The sequence below is a fragment of the Mytilus edulis genome, chromosome 3 (genome assembly GCF_963676685.1).
Source record: "Mytilus edulis chromosome 3, xbMytEdul2.2, whole genome shotgun sequence".
Classification (NCBI taxonomy): Eukaryota; Metazoa; Mollusca; class Bivalvia; order Mytilida; family Mytilidae; genus Mytilus; species Mytilus edulis.
In genome coordinates, this window is record NC_092346.1 from 28,956,792 (window position 1) to 28,973,538 (window position 16,747).

Here is a 16,747-nt window from a genome sequence, read left to right on the forward strand (position 1 = left end):
GTAAATTTTAACTTTGGGCACACTTTATTGAAATTACCTAAATAGTTAGCACTCGTTCACCTGGATCCAAATATCTACAAACTTAAAAATGATAAAGTATACTTCCAGGGATAATGCAATTGAAAATAGATAAAATAGGCAAAATAAATGAACAGATGTATGCAGAATTTTGCAAGAAGCGACAAAAATATCACAATATTCTCACTTTAAGTTTCTACTACAATATTGTTTTTTTTCTCACCATGGACAATATTTTGTTAAACATGATAATCTTTATATAATATTGTGTCAATGTCAGAAAAATATAAACTTTTTTGTATGAGGCTGAGAAACTGGGGAAGAGCGAGAGTTTGCCGAGCCCTTCCCCAGTTTTGTGCCGAATACAAAAATGTTTATATTTTTCTGACATTGACCTAATATTGTTTTCATAATGCAACTTTAATTAATTCATTGATAACTTTTTAAATCGTAACACAGATGTCAAACTTATTTTCATCCCTTACTGAACCTCTGATTGTGGAGAAAGTGTACCATGACGAAATTGACATTGTACAAAATATAGCTGTGTTACTATATTTAGGGAAAAACACAACTAGTTGCAGTATAAAATGCCATACACTTTCCCGTATAGAAATGAAAATATTGGTTTTAAATTGAACCCTTAATGCATTATTTCCTTTGCAAGGACTTGCAGAATCGTGCACTATGATTAACATGCTACTTATCTTGACTTACCACGAACCATAAAATACGTTACTGTCAAAAATACACCAACAGACAACAAGGACACCGTGAGTGTTACAAGAAAAAAACATAGCCATTTCCTCCACAAAGGTACGATCTTAGAATCCGTCTTGATTTGCTTTTTGATTTCGTCGTACGTATGGTCTTCTCGTCTTATGTCCTCATACGCAGACATTTCAATGGATGCCATATGAACAATACAATAGAATATCGAAACTGTAATGAAGGGAAACGTATTTCCAATTTCCTATCAATCTATTGTAACAATAAGGAAGTATAACATATAAACCAATGAACACTCTAAACATCATAAGTCACTTTTGCAGTAATAATGTTAAAGTCGTATCCTGGTTTTGATACTCGACAAGGTCTATTGTTATTTTTTGCCATTTGACGGTACAGTTGTTATATCAAACTAAACAATCAACTTTATTTTATACTCATAAGATTGCTAACAATAATTTTGACACTAACAAAATAAAATATTCCACCATTGCTTCCTCGAGAAAGTAGCTTTATTCATCACCTTTGTATACAGTAATAACGAGGAGAGTACAATTACTCGTTTAAATGTTTTGTCTCGTTTTTTATGCACGAATACAATCGTTCAGCAAGAATATAAAAATAAGAAAATATGGTATGTTTGCAAATGAGACAACCATATATCCACCAAATTTCAAATGAAGTGGATGTGAGCGGCTATAATAGGCAACCGTGATGCCGTCAAAAATGAGAGAACATCCATAAAGTATAGTCGGCTATAAAAGGCCCCGACATGAAAAATAACAAAAAAACATTTGTGAAAACTAGAATACAGGGGCCGTATGCATAAAACATCTAAACTTAAGTATGCCTTAAACTTAGATTTCACTAAGAATTTCCTCAGTTAAGTAAAATTCTTAAGTGGTATGCATAAACTTACTCAAGTCGTAGGTACCTTAGACTAAAGTGTTATCTTAGGCGTTTCCTTAGTATAAGGAGTTTTATGCATACCACTTAAGTTTTGTGGGAGTGACTTAAAACAACAAAAATTTTACTTAGGAAATACTTACTTTAAGATTTTTTATACATACCACTAAGATTAAAAGGGCGGAGTTACCTTAACTTAATTAATTAAGTGTTTACTAAGGGAAGTCTTGACTTAAGTAGCTTTATGCATATCAATACAATTTACGGAAAACAAATATGACAGACATGAACTACAGGCTGCTGACTTGGGACAGACACATAAAAATATAGTGGAGTTAAACATATTTGGGTGCGCTCAACCCTTTCCTAATCTAGAACAGTGTTGTTATAGTAACAAACTATAAATCTCTCCAATGTCCCAATTAGAAATCTCAGTTTGTTTTTATTATACACCGGTAGATAAAAGAGAATATGTATCAAGATAGTTATAAAAGTTAAGCGAAAGACATTAAAGTGACATTCAAACACATAAGTCGAAAACATGCTAACAACGCAAGGGCAAAAATAAACTGACTAAAAGACAAACAAAAGCACACAAAACTTGCTCCACATGTGCTGTAACAATTAACTTGATCCCCCCCCTGTAAAATGATCCGGGGATAAAATTTCCTTAAATATTTTATCCTCTAAGATAGAAAATTGCAACAAATTATATCCCCAACACTAAAAAAATATCCACAATGATGGATATTATTTGAGTGTTGTGGGATATAAAATGTTGCAATTTTCTATCCTAGAGGATAAAATATTCAAAGACATTTTATCTCCCGGATAATTTTACGAAAAAATCAAAAACAGTCCTTAGTAGGAAATTTTGGGAATATCTGGTTAAGAATAACCCAGTTAATGCTTGAAAAAGTCTGTCCTCGAAATAAAACAATATTTACTATAAATTTTATTATTTTTTTGAATATTTGTTCAACAATAACACAAATACAAAAGAAATATCAACAACAAGTTGTGTTTTATTGGGTTCAAAATGTATTTCAGCTGATACTGTCTGAGTATTGTCATTGGGAGAATAATATTTCTTAATGTTCATCTGTTTGATTGTGCCAATAACATCATCACTTGATACACATTTAATCCTGTATGTGCCCTTTTTTACAACTTTATCAATTTTGTATGGCCCCAACCAATTTTGTTTTTCCATTCCTTTCTTTCTCTTCTCATTTTTCACCAATACATTATCATTTTCTTTAAACTCATTTATAATGTTACTGAAATATTATCCCAAATGGATATAATTTTGTAAAAATATTATCCCTAGAAATAGAAATAATTAATTTCTTGGTAATATTATTCCATGGGAAATTATTTTACTTCTCACTTTTATCCTTAGGATATTATATCTACATTGATTTTATCCATCGTAGCGGATAATGTTTTTTAGTGGGACAACTTTTAAAGGTAAAAAATATCCATTATTGACTTATATTTCATCTGTAGGGATAGTTTTTACTTATATATTGTCCCTTGGGAACTTATTTTCTAAGGATAATATTTAAGTTTACAGTGAAACCAGTCGTGTTGCTCACGAATGTCAACCGTTTTTTTTAAATAGTGAAAGTAAGCTGGACTGTCTATCATCAATGTTTTGCATTATATTTGTATGGTACTTAGTGGTCGGAACAATTACTACTATGAAGCTCTCTTCTATCAGTTTGAAAAGTTGCCAGCTGGCGGTAAATATATTTATCTCAAAAATTTGCACTGATTATTGAATACTTTAGAATACTACAGTCAGTCCCGGTTTGACCAAATTGACATGTAAATAATCTATACTATTAAACGAGAAGACCTCATTTTGGTTGTCGCTTCTCCTCCTTCCACAATAAATTGATCATTGTCACTATATGTCCTATAGGTACCATGCATAGTCGCATTTGTTATCCATTCTTATGATTATTCAGTTTCGGTTATTTTGGGAGAAAAACGGAAAAAAAGAAGTCCGGATATGTGTCCGTCATTACTCCGGCTTTTATTCATAGACAACTTCCTCTTCCGTTTATATTTTCAGAAGTTTGGTAAATTACATTACATACCCTATATTATCATGTTTTATTTAAGATTCATTGCCTGAATCGTTTTATAAGAATGTTTTTTAAATAAACACAATCATTTTTGTCATTCACTTATCGTCAACGACACAGGCATAGCCTAAATTATCATGTTTTATTTGTCACGTAAATAACGTCAACGACACAGGCATAGCCTAAATTATCATGTTTTATTTGTCACTAACGACACAGGCATAGTCTATATTATCATGTTTTATTTAAGATTCATGCAAGCCATTTCCACATTGCCTGAATCGTTATATGTTGTTCCAAATGTAAGCAACGACCCAGGCCGTGTAAAAATAAACACAATCATTTTTGTCATTCCTGAATCGTTATATGTTGTACCAAGTGTAAGCAACGACCCAGGCAGTGAGAAAATAAACACAATCATTTTTGTCATTCACTTATCGTCACGTAAAGAACGACACAGGCATAGCCCATATTATCATGTTTTATTGTCATTCACTTATCGTAACGTAAATAACGACACAGGCATAGCCTATATATATTATAATGTTTTATTGTCATTCAATCACTTATCGTCACGTAAATAACGACACAGGCATAGCCTATATTCATATTATCATGTTTTATTGTCATTCACTTATCGTCACGTAAATAACGACACAGGCATAGCCTATATTATCGTGTTTTATTTAAGATTTAACAACACAGGCCCTATGAAAATGAATAAAAAAATCTACAGAATGCATGAATTATTTTGATTTTTAGGTAAACTTTATTTTATAAGTGGAATCTATTTCGAGTGACTGTATCTGTATTGTCTATCTTCTGCCAATCTAGGCACACCTCCACAATAGGAGTAAAAAGTCAACTATATATAAAAAAAAAAAAAACGATCACACTATTGAATTATATACAGTTTTATTACAATCCTCCACCAATAAAACAAATTGTCCCTCCACCAATTAAACAAATTGTCAAGGTTTATTTACACACAAAAAAAAAGATAAAAAAAAGATACATTTGAAATCAAAAAGGTTAACATTATGATTATTCTCTATTCTGCATGCATGGCATGTGTAACGCAACAAAAACCATGAGCACAGTGGTTCGCCTTCTACACCTTTTTTTTATGACACATACAAATATGTGTTTTCAGTAACAGCTCCGTCGCAACCTTTCACATGCTACAACATCCGACTTAAATTTTGATTGCCAAAATTTCTACTGATCAACTTTAATCAAAAAGGTTAACATTATGATTATTCTCTATTCTGCATGCATGGCATGTGTTACGCAACAAAAACCATGAGCACAGTGGTTCGCCTTCTACACCTTTTTTTTATGACACATACAAATATGTGTTTTCAGTAACCGCTCCGTCGCAACCTTTAACATGAACATCCGACTTAAATTTTGATTGCCAAAATTTCCTACTGATCAACTTTAATCAAAAAGGTTAACATTATGATTATTCTCTATTCTGCATGCATGGCATTTGTAACGCAACAAAAACCATGAGCACAGTGGTTCGCCTTCTACACCTTTTTTTATGACAGATACAAATATGTGTTTTCAGTAACCGCTTAGTCGCAACCTTACATATATGTTATAACATCTGACTTAAATTTTGATTGCCAAAATTTCCTACTAATCAACATTTTACTTAAACAAATCCTTTTACGAAACAAAAAACATATCGATTATTCTCTATTCTGCATGTGTAATGAAAAAAAAAGTATCTATTTATGATTATTGCATAAAACGTCTCACACAGGACAATCTATTTATGATTATTGCATAAAACTTCTCACACAGGACAAACCTAAATGAAAATACACGGGAAATACATTGTTTATTTTATGCTTCATTTACTTACCATTATAATGTAGGTTGTTATTTATCATCACTAAATAGTCACAATATATGCTGAAGTGATGAAACATGTTAAAGGTCAGTTCAATGCTTTCATTTAATATGACACAATTCTTTTTACAGTGCAGTAACATGCCGAAAAAACACAAACCCCAAGAACAGACTCTACGACAAAAAAGGGAATTAAAACGCAAAAGAAAATCCAACTCAGAGGCTATTGTTGTGGAACCAAAAAGAAAAAGACTATACAGTGCATTTAAGCAAAAAGGTTAACATTATGATTATTCTCTATTCTGCATGCATGGCATTTGTAACGCAACAAAAACCATGAGCACAGTGGTTCGCCTTCTACACCTTTTTTTATTACACATACAAATATGTGTTTTCAGTAACCGCTTAGTCTCTATTCTGCATGCATGGCATGTGTAACGCAACAAAAACCATGAGCACAGTAGTTCGCCTTCTACACCTTTTTTTATGACACATACAAATATGTGTTTTCAGTAACCGCTTAGTCTCCATTCTGCATGCATGGCATGTGTAACGCAACAAAGACCATGAGCACAGTGGTTCACCTTCTACACCTTTTTTTATGACACATACAAATCTGTGTTTTCCGTAACCGCTTAGTCGCAACCTTACATATGTGATAACATCTGACTTAAATTTTGATTGCCAAAATTTCCTACTAATCAACATTTTACTTAAACAAATCCTTTAACGAAACAAAAAGCATATCGATTATTCTGTATTCTGCATGTGTAATGAAACAAAAAGTATCTATTTATGATTATTGCATAAAACTTCTCACACAGGACAAACCTAAATGAAAATACACGGGAAATACATTGTATATTTTATGCTTCATTTACTTACCATTATAATGTAGGTTGTTATTTATCCTCACTAAATAGTCACAATATATGCTGAAGTGATGAAACATGTTAAAGGTCAGTTCAATGCTTTCATTTAATATGACGCAATTCTTTTTACAGTACAGTAACATGTCGAAAAAACACAAACCCCAAGAACAGACTCTACGACAAAAAAAGGGAATTAAAACGCAAAAGAAAATCCAACTCAGAGGCTATTGTTGTGGCACCAAAAAGAAAAAGACTATACAGTGCATTAGGATCAATGATTGACTATTATTCCACAAACATAAAACTGCCTGAATATAGTGACATTGGTGAAATGCAATATAAATGTCAATGTTGCAAATGCACTTATTTGGAAAAATGACTCATAGTGGTCAAATAAATATAAATTCTGAATTTTCCACCTGTTGCATGCAAGGCAAAGTTGTACTGCCTGTTATTAAAGACCCACCACATTCTTTGCAAAATTTATTCATTTTGAATACTGAACAGGCAAAACATTTCAGAATAAACATAAGAGCATATAACTCAAGCTTAGCATTTGCCTCATTAGGTGTTCATGAAGATGTCCTTCCACATAATGGACCTTATAAATTCCGTATTGGTGTTCTGTCCATCATAGAATTGGACATTTATTTCCATCTGAAGGGAAAGCGCCTAAATTTGCACAAATATACATACATGATACTGAAAATGAATTGTGTAATAGAATGCAATGGAATGATACCTTAAATAAGTCTGTGCTAAGCCTATTAACATTACAAAATATGCTACACGACTGCAATCCATTCATTGACATTTTTAAAAATGCAGCAAAAATAATGCATGATGATCATAATGCATCACACCAAAATATTAAATTGGTATTACATGCAGATACCAGTAAAGACACACGGCGCTATAATTTACCAACAGCATCTGAAGTATCACTCATCATACCAGGTTCTCAAATGAAAGAACCAACAAACAGAGACATTGTACTTTACAAAAATTCATCAAATCACCCTAAGGGGTATGAAATCATACATATAAATAAAACTCACCCGAAATATGACCCTTTGCATTATGTTCTCTTTCTACCATATGGACATAGTGGTTGGACAATTGATAGTGGAAATGCTAATTCTCATAGTGGAAATGCTAATTCTCATGTATCAACAATGCAATTTTATGCATACCATCTCATGTAGAGAGATAACTTTAACATTTGCTTCGAGGAGGGAGATTACTTCAACAGTATATTGTAGATATGTTTGCAAAGATTGAGCACATGTGGAGCAGGATCTGCTTACCCTTCCGGAGCACCTGAGATCACCCCTAGTTTTGGTGGGGTTCGTGTTGTTTATTCTTTAGTTTTCTATGTTGTGTCATGTGTAATATTGTTTTTCTGTTTGTCTTTTTCATTTTTAGCCATGGCGTTGTCAGTTTGTTTTAGATTTATGAGTTTGACTGTCCCTTTGGTATCTTTCGTCCCTCTTTTAGACTAAATTATTGCTTTTACCACCAGAACAACTTACGAGCTGAACTATATCAGGGACTTAATGATGCTGTTCATGCTGGAGATGTTGATGGCGTCACAGTTGGCAGAAAAATTATTTTGCCATCATCTTTCACTGGCAGTCCAAGAAATATGTATAAACAATATCAAGATGCCATGTCCATAGTACGTCGCTTTGGAAAACCCGATTTATTTATTACTTTTACATGCAACCCGAAATGGCCAGAAATCGTTCATAGCCTACTTATAAATCAAACCCCAGCAGATATAGACCTGATTTGATTACAAGAGTATTCAAACAAAAACTTCAAATGCTTCTTCATGACATTACACAAAACAATGTATTTGGCAAAACTATTGCTTATGTCTATGTGATTGAATTTCAAAAGCGTGGTTTACCCCACTCACACATTCTTCTTATTTTACAACCCAACAGTAAACCTTTAACTCCTGATCATTTCGATGACTTTGTCTCAGCTGAAATACCGGACCCTGCATTATTGCCAAATCTTCATCATATTGTTACACAGCATATGATCCATGGACCATGTGGTAAAGCCAATAAACAATCTCCATGCATGAATGATGGAAAATGCTCAAAAGGCTTTCCAAAAGATTTTAATCCTGCAACATTACAAACATCAGATGGCTATCCACTTTATAAACGTAGAGATGATGGACTCTGTGTAGAGAAAAATGGTGTAATATTGGATAATAGATGAGTTGTGCCTTATAATCCGCTCATATAAATGTTGAAATGTGTTCTACTGTAAAAGCAGTCAAATATCTTTATAAATATGTTTATAAAGGACATGACAAGATAATGGTAGGACTTCAAAAAGCAGAAACCAGTGATTCTGACCAGAAAGGAACCAATGTGTATAATGAGATTACTCATTATGTTGATGCTAGGTATGTTTCAGCATCAGAGGCATGTTGGCGCATATTCCACTATGATTTACATACTCATTCGACAGCAATTAAGAGACTTGCAGTTCATTTGCCAGGGCAGGAGCAGGTAATTTATAGTGAGGGAAAAGCACAACAGGCACTTGAACACAATAAAAACACTACATTGACAGGTTGGTTTAAAATAAAACAGACTAATCCTTTGGCTACAACAATACCATATCACCTCTTCCCGGAACATTTTACATGGAATCAGTCTTCACATACATGGGCACCCCGAAAAAAAGGTAATGTTATTGGACGACTTTATAGGACAAACCCAGCAGAAGGAGAACGTTTTTTCTTGAGGCTATTACTACACCATTGTCCAGGTGCCACATGTTATGAAGACCTCAGAAAGTTGGAAGATAGTACTCTTTGTACTACTTTTAAAGAAACTGCAATGCGACGAGGTTTTCTACAACATGATGAAGAATGGGTAGAATGTCTTACAGAAGCTGCTGCTATTGCAACCCCAACACAGATTCGTTTTCTTTTTGTAACAATTCTTCTCTTTTGTGAGCCATCTGAACCAGCAAAGTTGTGGGAACAATTTAAAGACTGCATGTCAGAAGACATTGTTCATAACATGAACAATAATCTAACACACGATTCAAAACAATTTGTATGCAACAAAGTCCTGTGTCTCATACAGCAACTGTTGAAATCTCATGGTAAAAACTTGGCAGATTTTCCTGGATTTCCAAACATTGATGAATCTAATACTACCTTTACATCAAATTTACTACATGAACAATGTCAGTACAAAATTGAAGAACAAACTGTAATAGCAGACAAAAATGAATCCCTTCTCAATTCAGATCAACATCATGTTTACCAAAAAGTAGTTGATGCTGCAGAACACCATAAACATTCTACAGCTTACTTTGTGGATGGTCCAGGTGGATCGGGGAAAACATTCCTATATAATACAATTTTAGCCCGTATTAGATCTAAAGGTATAATTGCACTGGCAGTAGCGTCAAGAAACAGTGCACTTGCTAATCTTATTGAAAATACTGCAATTATAGTTTGGGACGAGGCGCCAATGATACATAAGCATGTGTTAGAGTGTGTTCATAGAACATTATGTGATATAACACAGATAGACAAACCATTTGGTAGTAAAGTTGTTTTATTAGGTGGAGACTTCAGGCAGGTGTTACCTGTCATTCGCCATGGAACACAAGCTGAAATAATTAATAGTAATATTATGCAGTTTTTCCTCTGGGAAAGCATTACCATGTTCAATTTAACAATTAACATGAGAGTGCGTAGCAACGCACATTCAAACAATCAAGCAGATTTCGAAAACTTCTTATTACGTATTGGTAATGGGAAGGAAAAACTATATCCAAACGTTGGATCTGCAAAAATACAGCTCCCTAAAGACCTTTGCATATGCCCAGACAAAAATGGATTAAAGAATCTTACACATAAACTTCATGGTGATATTTTAGAATCATCAGACTATTCAAAATTTACAGATCGCGCCATTTTAACAACAACAAATGATGATGTAGACACAATTAATACAATGGTCATTGACATGTTTCCTTCAACTATTAGTAAAACCTATCTCAGTGCTGATACTGTTGAAGATGAATCTACTGGATATTTGTATCCTACAGAATTCCTCAACACTATTACACCCTCTGGAACACCACCACATAAATTGACTTAAAAAAAAACATGCACCAATTATGCTTTTACGTAACCTAAACCCAGCTGCAGGACTTCTTAATGGGACTAGACTTTCTGTTCTAAATCTTGGAACTCGCCTTATCGAGACAAAAATCCTGACTGGTACGCATGCAGGAGACACTGTCTTCCTTCCAAGAATCACCATAATCCCATCAGATGCAGGACTTCCATTCAATCTAAAACGACGTCAGTTCCCTATTAGGCCAGCATTCTCCATTACAATTAACAAAGCTCAAGGACAAACTTTAGGACAAATAGGACTAGATCTAACAAAACCTGTTTTCTCTCATGGCCAGCTCTATGTTGCATTTTCAAGAGTTAGAGACTTTAATTCAATATCCATTTTACCTGCTGCTGATTCTCTGTTTGATGGACAATAATATACAGACAACATAGTTTATGAAGGCGTTATCCATCATTGACTACTCAATAAAAAAATTGTCATATTTCACATCTATTTTTTAAATGGAATTCACCTAATATTTTACGGATTTCATTGTAAATATTGATTCATTTCAATACAGTCACAATTTCAGGCCATTGGCCTTCGTTGTCAGTTGTCACGTCAAATTAATTTCCGCAGTTTTTCCTCTTTTCCATCCTCATGCATTTTTCACATAAGAACACACTATTAATTCTTCAGAAACCTTCCATAGCCCACACATTTTTACATAATGAAGTTAATGACAAAACTTAAGTGAAAAAAATTCAAAACGTTATATTGATACCAGTTCATGTTTAAGATACTTTTGATACCTTCCTGTAATTATCCACTCTTAAAATCTTTTACAAAAAATCATCTCACAACAGATTACATACTTTTAAGCAGGTTCTAAATTCCCGCGATTTCGCGGGTATGTTCTCGTATAATTTAAAGTTAGGAGATTTGTTTTTATTGCTAATTAGACGATTCACCAGAGTCTATTTATCTGCCATTTTCCCGAGTATATGGCTTCATTATTGAGACTATTCTGAAGTCTTGTGTTAGTTTCAGCTAATATTAATAAGTCATCTGCAAAAAGCAGACACTATGATTAATGTTAAACAGTGTCTTTCCTACCCCCATATTATAAAGTTTAAAAAAAAGAGCAGCTATTCATACAGAGTCAAATGCCTATCTTAAATCTACAAAATAAGCAAACAATTTCTTTTTATTTATTTTCACGTAAATACTTATTTCTTTATAAATTTTAATATGAAAATGCTATCTGCAGTTTTGTGGTGTTCTATTAAACGAACCTACTTAAACTTAATAGGACATCTTTAATTATAGTAAGTCTATCATTAAAAGTGGCTAAGGATAAGATAAAACTTTTTTACTAAATTTTTAATCATAAATGGGTTAGAATATTGGAAAGAATAAATATATCTTGTTTATTATTTCATCTGGGACTACAACTTTACCTAAGTTAAGTCTCTTTACAACTTTTTTGTTTTGAGAATAAATGGTTGATCTGTTTCTAAATTTGCTAAAATATTATTTTCTATATATTGTTAAGTTTTTTTTCTATTTCCCTTTGAAAAGTAGGATTAATTTAATATGGATTTCCTTGATCCATAAAGTGTTTGTCATTTGTCTTCTTCTTTTTATGTGCCAGGAATATCTTTCGTGTCGTCTGCTCCTTTCTTTATACTAACAACAAGCAAACAAACAAACCAACAAATATCTTATTTGTCAATCACGGCGTCCAAAATGAGCAGAATAATTACAATACAATTTTCAAACATAATGTAAGAGTAAATTATTTTTTTTTTATATTAAACAAAGTACATGTTATGATTAATTTTGATTTAATTGCTTAATATTATATATTAAAGTAAATGAAATAAGAAATTTGTAATAATTAAAATATATATGGTTTTATTATGTTCCTGTATTCTTTTTGGACCCTTTTCATATTTTTCGAAAGAGCAGCAAACAATTTGTTTAAATAAGTTTAAACAAATTTATTGATGTCATCCTGCACGGTCCATGTATAATCCTTTTTTGTCAAAGATCTGAATCCTGAATAGCGCAAGCACAGAAATTTGTTTTAGGTAGCAATACACAGTTAGGAGTTTGGTTTCGCATTTTGGCTCCGGTGGATTTTTTATAGTGTAATAAAATTTATTTTTAGACAGCTGAGTACTAATTTAGACTTCACAGATGGTTTATAAGAACATCAAGATTATATTTTACATAATTTATGGGCTATTTTCTGTTTAGACTCTACGTATTTTCCTAGCTAGACCGACCATCGGTTTAGAAACATTTTTTTTCTACACGACGTTTTTGACGCAATCTTACGAAAAAATGAGACGATACACATATGATTTTCATTGGATTAATTGAAAGATATATGTAAACAGTTTCTGTATTACTTCAAGCGATTGAAATTCTACTTTTAGCCAAATTTTGGGGAAATATGTGACATCTTTTCCCCCTTTTTTGCAATATTTTATAACAAATAAATGCAGATTGGTGCCATGGATACACCCATAAGAAATTATATTTTACCATTTTATATACTGGATATGAAATCTTTAAAAGATCTGATTACATACATATATGACACAAACAGTAAGCTTGTTCTGCAAGAAAGCAATGAAAAGGGGATGGTAAAATTTATGAGGGCATATTGTAATATTTTTTACTGTTTATTGCTACCTTAAGCAACGTGTTTTTCACTCGAATTGGTTTTCACAGACTGTTGGCAACGGTTAACATTTTGTCATGTAGAAATCACATGAATTGACTTGGGTATAGAAAGTTTCCCTTGGTCTTCTTCCGATTTGCAGTAGAGCTTTTGTCAAAGTGGGGCGTTCATTTGGTTATGCCGAATGTATAATAACCCCGTCCGGTCAGGATGGGAACTTCAAATCCGATGCCACGTAAAGAGAGAATGCCACGCTCTTGTTACAACTCTCTTAGGGGTCTGATGTTGCCTTTTGTTTTGCAAGGTACAATTGATGTCCTCATCAAAGCTACATTCATTTTCCAGTGGAAGTCCAAATTTCCAGTCGTTTATCCCGATGCATTGTTAAGTAGTTTCTAAGAGAAGTAATTGTTGGTACGTACTTAATAAAACATGATCTTCTTGGTTAGAGGTAACAACAATTTCGCCTTTAGGCTATGGTGGATATTTCAAATAAGAAAGTTATTGTGCAATAAAATTCATTTTTAGAATATCAAGATAATTTTTTTACATGTTTTATGGGCAATTTTCTGTTTTACTGTCCGTATTTTCATAGCCAGACCGGCAATAGGTCCAAATAGTATTTTTTTCGCACGAAATTTTTGAAGCAATATTCTAAAAAAAATGAGACGAAAGACATATGATTTTTATTTGATCTTTGCATAGATATATGTAAACTATCACTCCAAGGGATTGAATTTCTACTTTTGGCGATTTTTTTTTAAATATGCCATATTTACCCCCCTTATTGTAATATTTTGTGGCAATTAAACGCAGATTGTTGCTATGGATACACCATAAAGACATTTTATTTTACCATTTTAACTACTGGAAATCAAATCTTTGGAACATACTGATTACATACATATTGTGAATTCACATCACTATAAGACGTGTCACGGTACTTATCTATCCCAAATTAATGTATTTGGTTTTGATGTTGTATTTGGTATTCTCATAGGATTTTGTCTAATGCTTAGTCCGTTTCTGTGTGTGTTACATTTTAATGTTGTGTCGTTGTTCTCCTCTTATATTTAATGCGTTTCCCTCAGTTTTAGTTTGTTACCCCGATTTTGTTTTTTGTCCATGGATTTACGAGTTTTGAACGGTATACTACTGTTGCCTTTATATGCACATATATGATACAAACAGTAGGCTTACTTTGTAAGAAAGCAAGGAAAAGGGGAGGGTGACATTTATCAGTGGTATTTTAAAAAAAATATCCCTAACTGTTTTTTTCTATCGAAGTAGAAGTGTTATTATCGAAACCAAAGACTTGTAAAATCTTTGGTTGTTCGTCGTATATGCAGACGTATTTGTACTATGCTGAACTCAGCTTCTATCGCATTTATTTCATATTCGGTTCAATAATAAACTCATCATAGATACCAATATGTCAGTACATGTTTTTACAAAACATGTGTGTAATTTGGTATATACAATATAACTTATTAATAGAAATCAACAATAAGGACCAATAGTTTGTTTTGCTTGTTTATGTAGTTCAATACAATACTTAATGTTTTATAAATTGGCGTTGTTTTGTCGCTCATTCCATGTAAATTAAACTGAAATCCGTAAAAACATAGATATTTATTTTATGAGCTTTTGAAATGATATCTTTGACATTTAACCAGAATGATCTCCAGGCTTCCTAAAATCCCCTCTCCCCCTGCTGAACAGACATTTAATCCCAAAATGTTGATTTGGTTCCAGAATATGATGAATACCATAGATCTAAAAATGGAAGTATCATATTGTCAATATTTTCAATATAATAAATACTTTCATGAATGCTTTATTTATTTCGTGCATCCAAAGCAGTTTTTGCATTAATCTCATATCATTGAGTCAAATTGAGTCATTTGAATAGGCAAATAAAACATATAATGTAAAGCAAAAGTAAACAAAAGGTGGAGTTGCAAATTGTAAAATTGTAGTCCTGAATAGCAAAGTTATATTTCCTTCAAATGATGTCAGAAATAATTGTGATTTCAAACTGGTTTCACCTCGGTTGACAATGATTTCTCTGTGAAACAATCTGCTCTATCATCCTCTTTCTTTGTGATTTGAATATATATTGCTTTCAGACGTGCATAATTTTTAAGTTAACAGAAGTGGAAGGCAATATGTTAAGCTGTTTTGTTAACATTCTTACATGTTTAACCCCGCCACATTCTTAATGTCCCTGTCCATCGTCAGGAGCCTAAAGTTAAGTGGTTGTCGTTGGTTCATTTAAGTCATCTTTGTTTTTCGTATATTGTTTTGTTATGAATAAGCCGTCAGTTTTCTCAATTGAATTGTTTTATATTTTTCATGTCGGGGCCTTTTATAGCCGTTTTCTCATTGTTAAAGACCGTACGCTTGCCTATAATTGATAACAGTCATTTCATATGAACTTTGGTGGATAGTTGATTCATTGACAATTATGCCACATATAACCTAATTTTTTTTTAAACAGCAACTTTAATCATTGAAATCTAAATGTTCTGCGCATATGATATAGACATATGGGGAAATAAATCCTAAGTTCTTGTGAAAAATTCCTTTTGGTTTTAACATCTTTTGATATTTTAACTCGTGACTGAGTGAAACAAATTGAGGAGAAATAGTCCTGTACCGTTTGATAATAAAACTCCATGTCAAAAACAATAATCGCCTCGACAATTTTGTTTTTAACAATACGGTGATCAATCTTGGGAAGTATGGCATGCAGTCGGACGGGATATATGTCGGCATATAAAAATCTGATGTCAAGTTTGATATTGACAACTTACACGCGTCTGCTGTAGTTTTGGCAGTCTTTTGTTTAAAAAATATCATAACATATTTAATTATATATGGCCATTGCTAATTTTCGCAACATTTAGAGAAAATGCATGTGTTCAAACGTAAAAATATGTGATCCACAATGTTTAATATGTATATTTTTTGCAGATGTTGTACAGAACAGATCTAGATGTTGATATGAAATAATTTGTACATGTGGCATATTTCTTCCCCTTTTTATGCTCTAACATACATGTAGTTAGTGTACAATATGACGTCACTATGTGGAAGTTGTAGTGCAGGCTATCATCACCTTACTCATCTTTACGGTTTATAGAACCAGATATTAACATATGATTTAATTTTGGATGTAACGCGTCTTCTGATTGGCTGACACTGTTTTGTCTATCAGCTCAGAGACATAATTTTGTCATGTGACCGTGATGTCATCAGAGTTTTTTCATGATTTACTCCGGCTTTAAATGAAATTTGAATTATATTATAAGGAATAGTTATCAAAGGTACCAGGATTATAATTTAGTACGCCAGACGTGCGTTTCGTCTACATAAGACTCATCAGTGACGCTCAAATCGAAATATTTATAAACCCAAACAAGTACAAAGTTAAAGAGCATTGAGGATCCAAAATTCCAAAAAGTT

General features: G+C 32.7%; 2 protein-coding genes across 2 annotated transcripts; both read left to right on the forward strand.

Annotated features, from left to right (window-relative positions):
- Positions 1–8,814: 8,814 nt before the first annotated feature.
- LOC139515148 (uncharacterized) lies at positions 8,815–10,623 on the forward strand. Its single transcript, XM_071304711.1, has one exon. The coding sequence runs from the start codon at positions 8,815–8,817 to the stop codon at positions 10,621–10,623; it is 1,809 nt and encodes a 602-aa protein (XP_071160812.1).
- Positions 10,624–10,642: 19 nt separating this feature from the next.
- Positions 10,643–11,023, forward strand: LOC139515149 (ATP-dependent DNA helicase PIF1-like). The gene has a single exon (XM_071304712.1). The coding sequence runs from the start codon at positions 10,643–10,645 to the stop codon at positions 11,021–11,023; it is 381 nt and encodes a 126-aa protein (XP_071160813.1).
- The last annotated feature ends 5,724 nt before the right edge of the window (positions 11,024–16,747 follow it).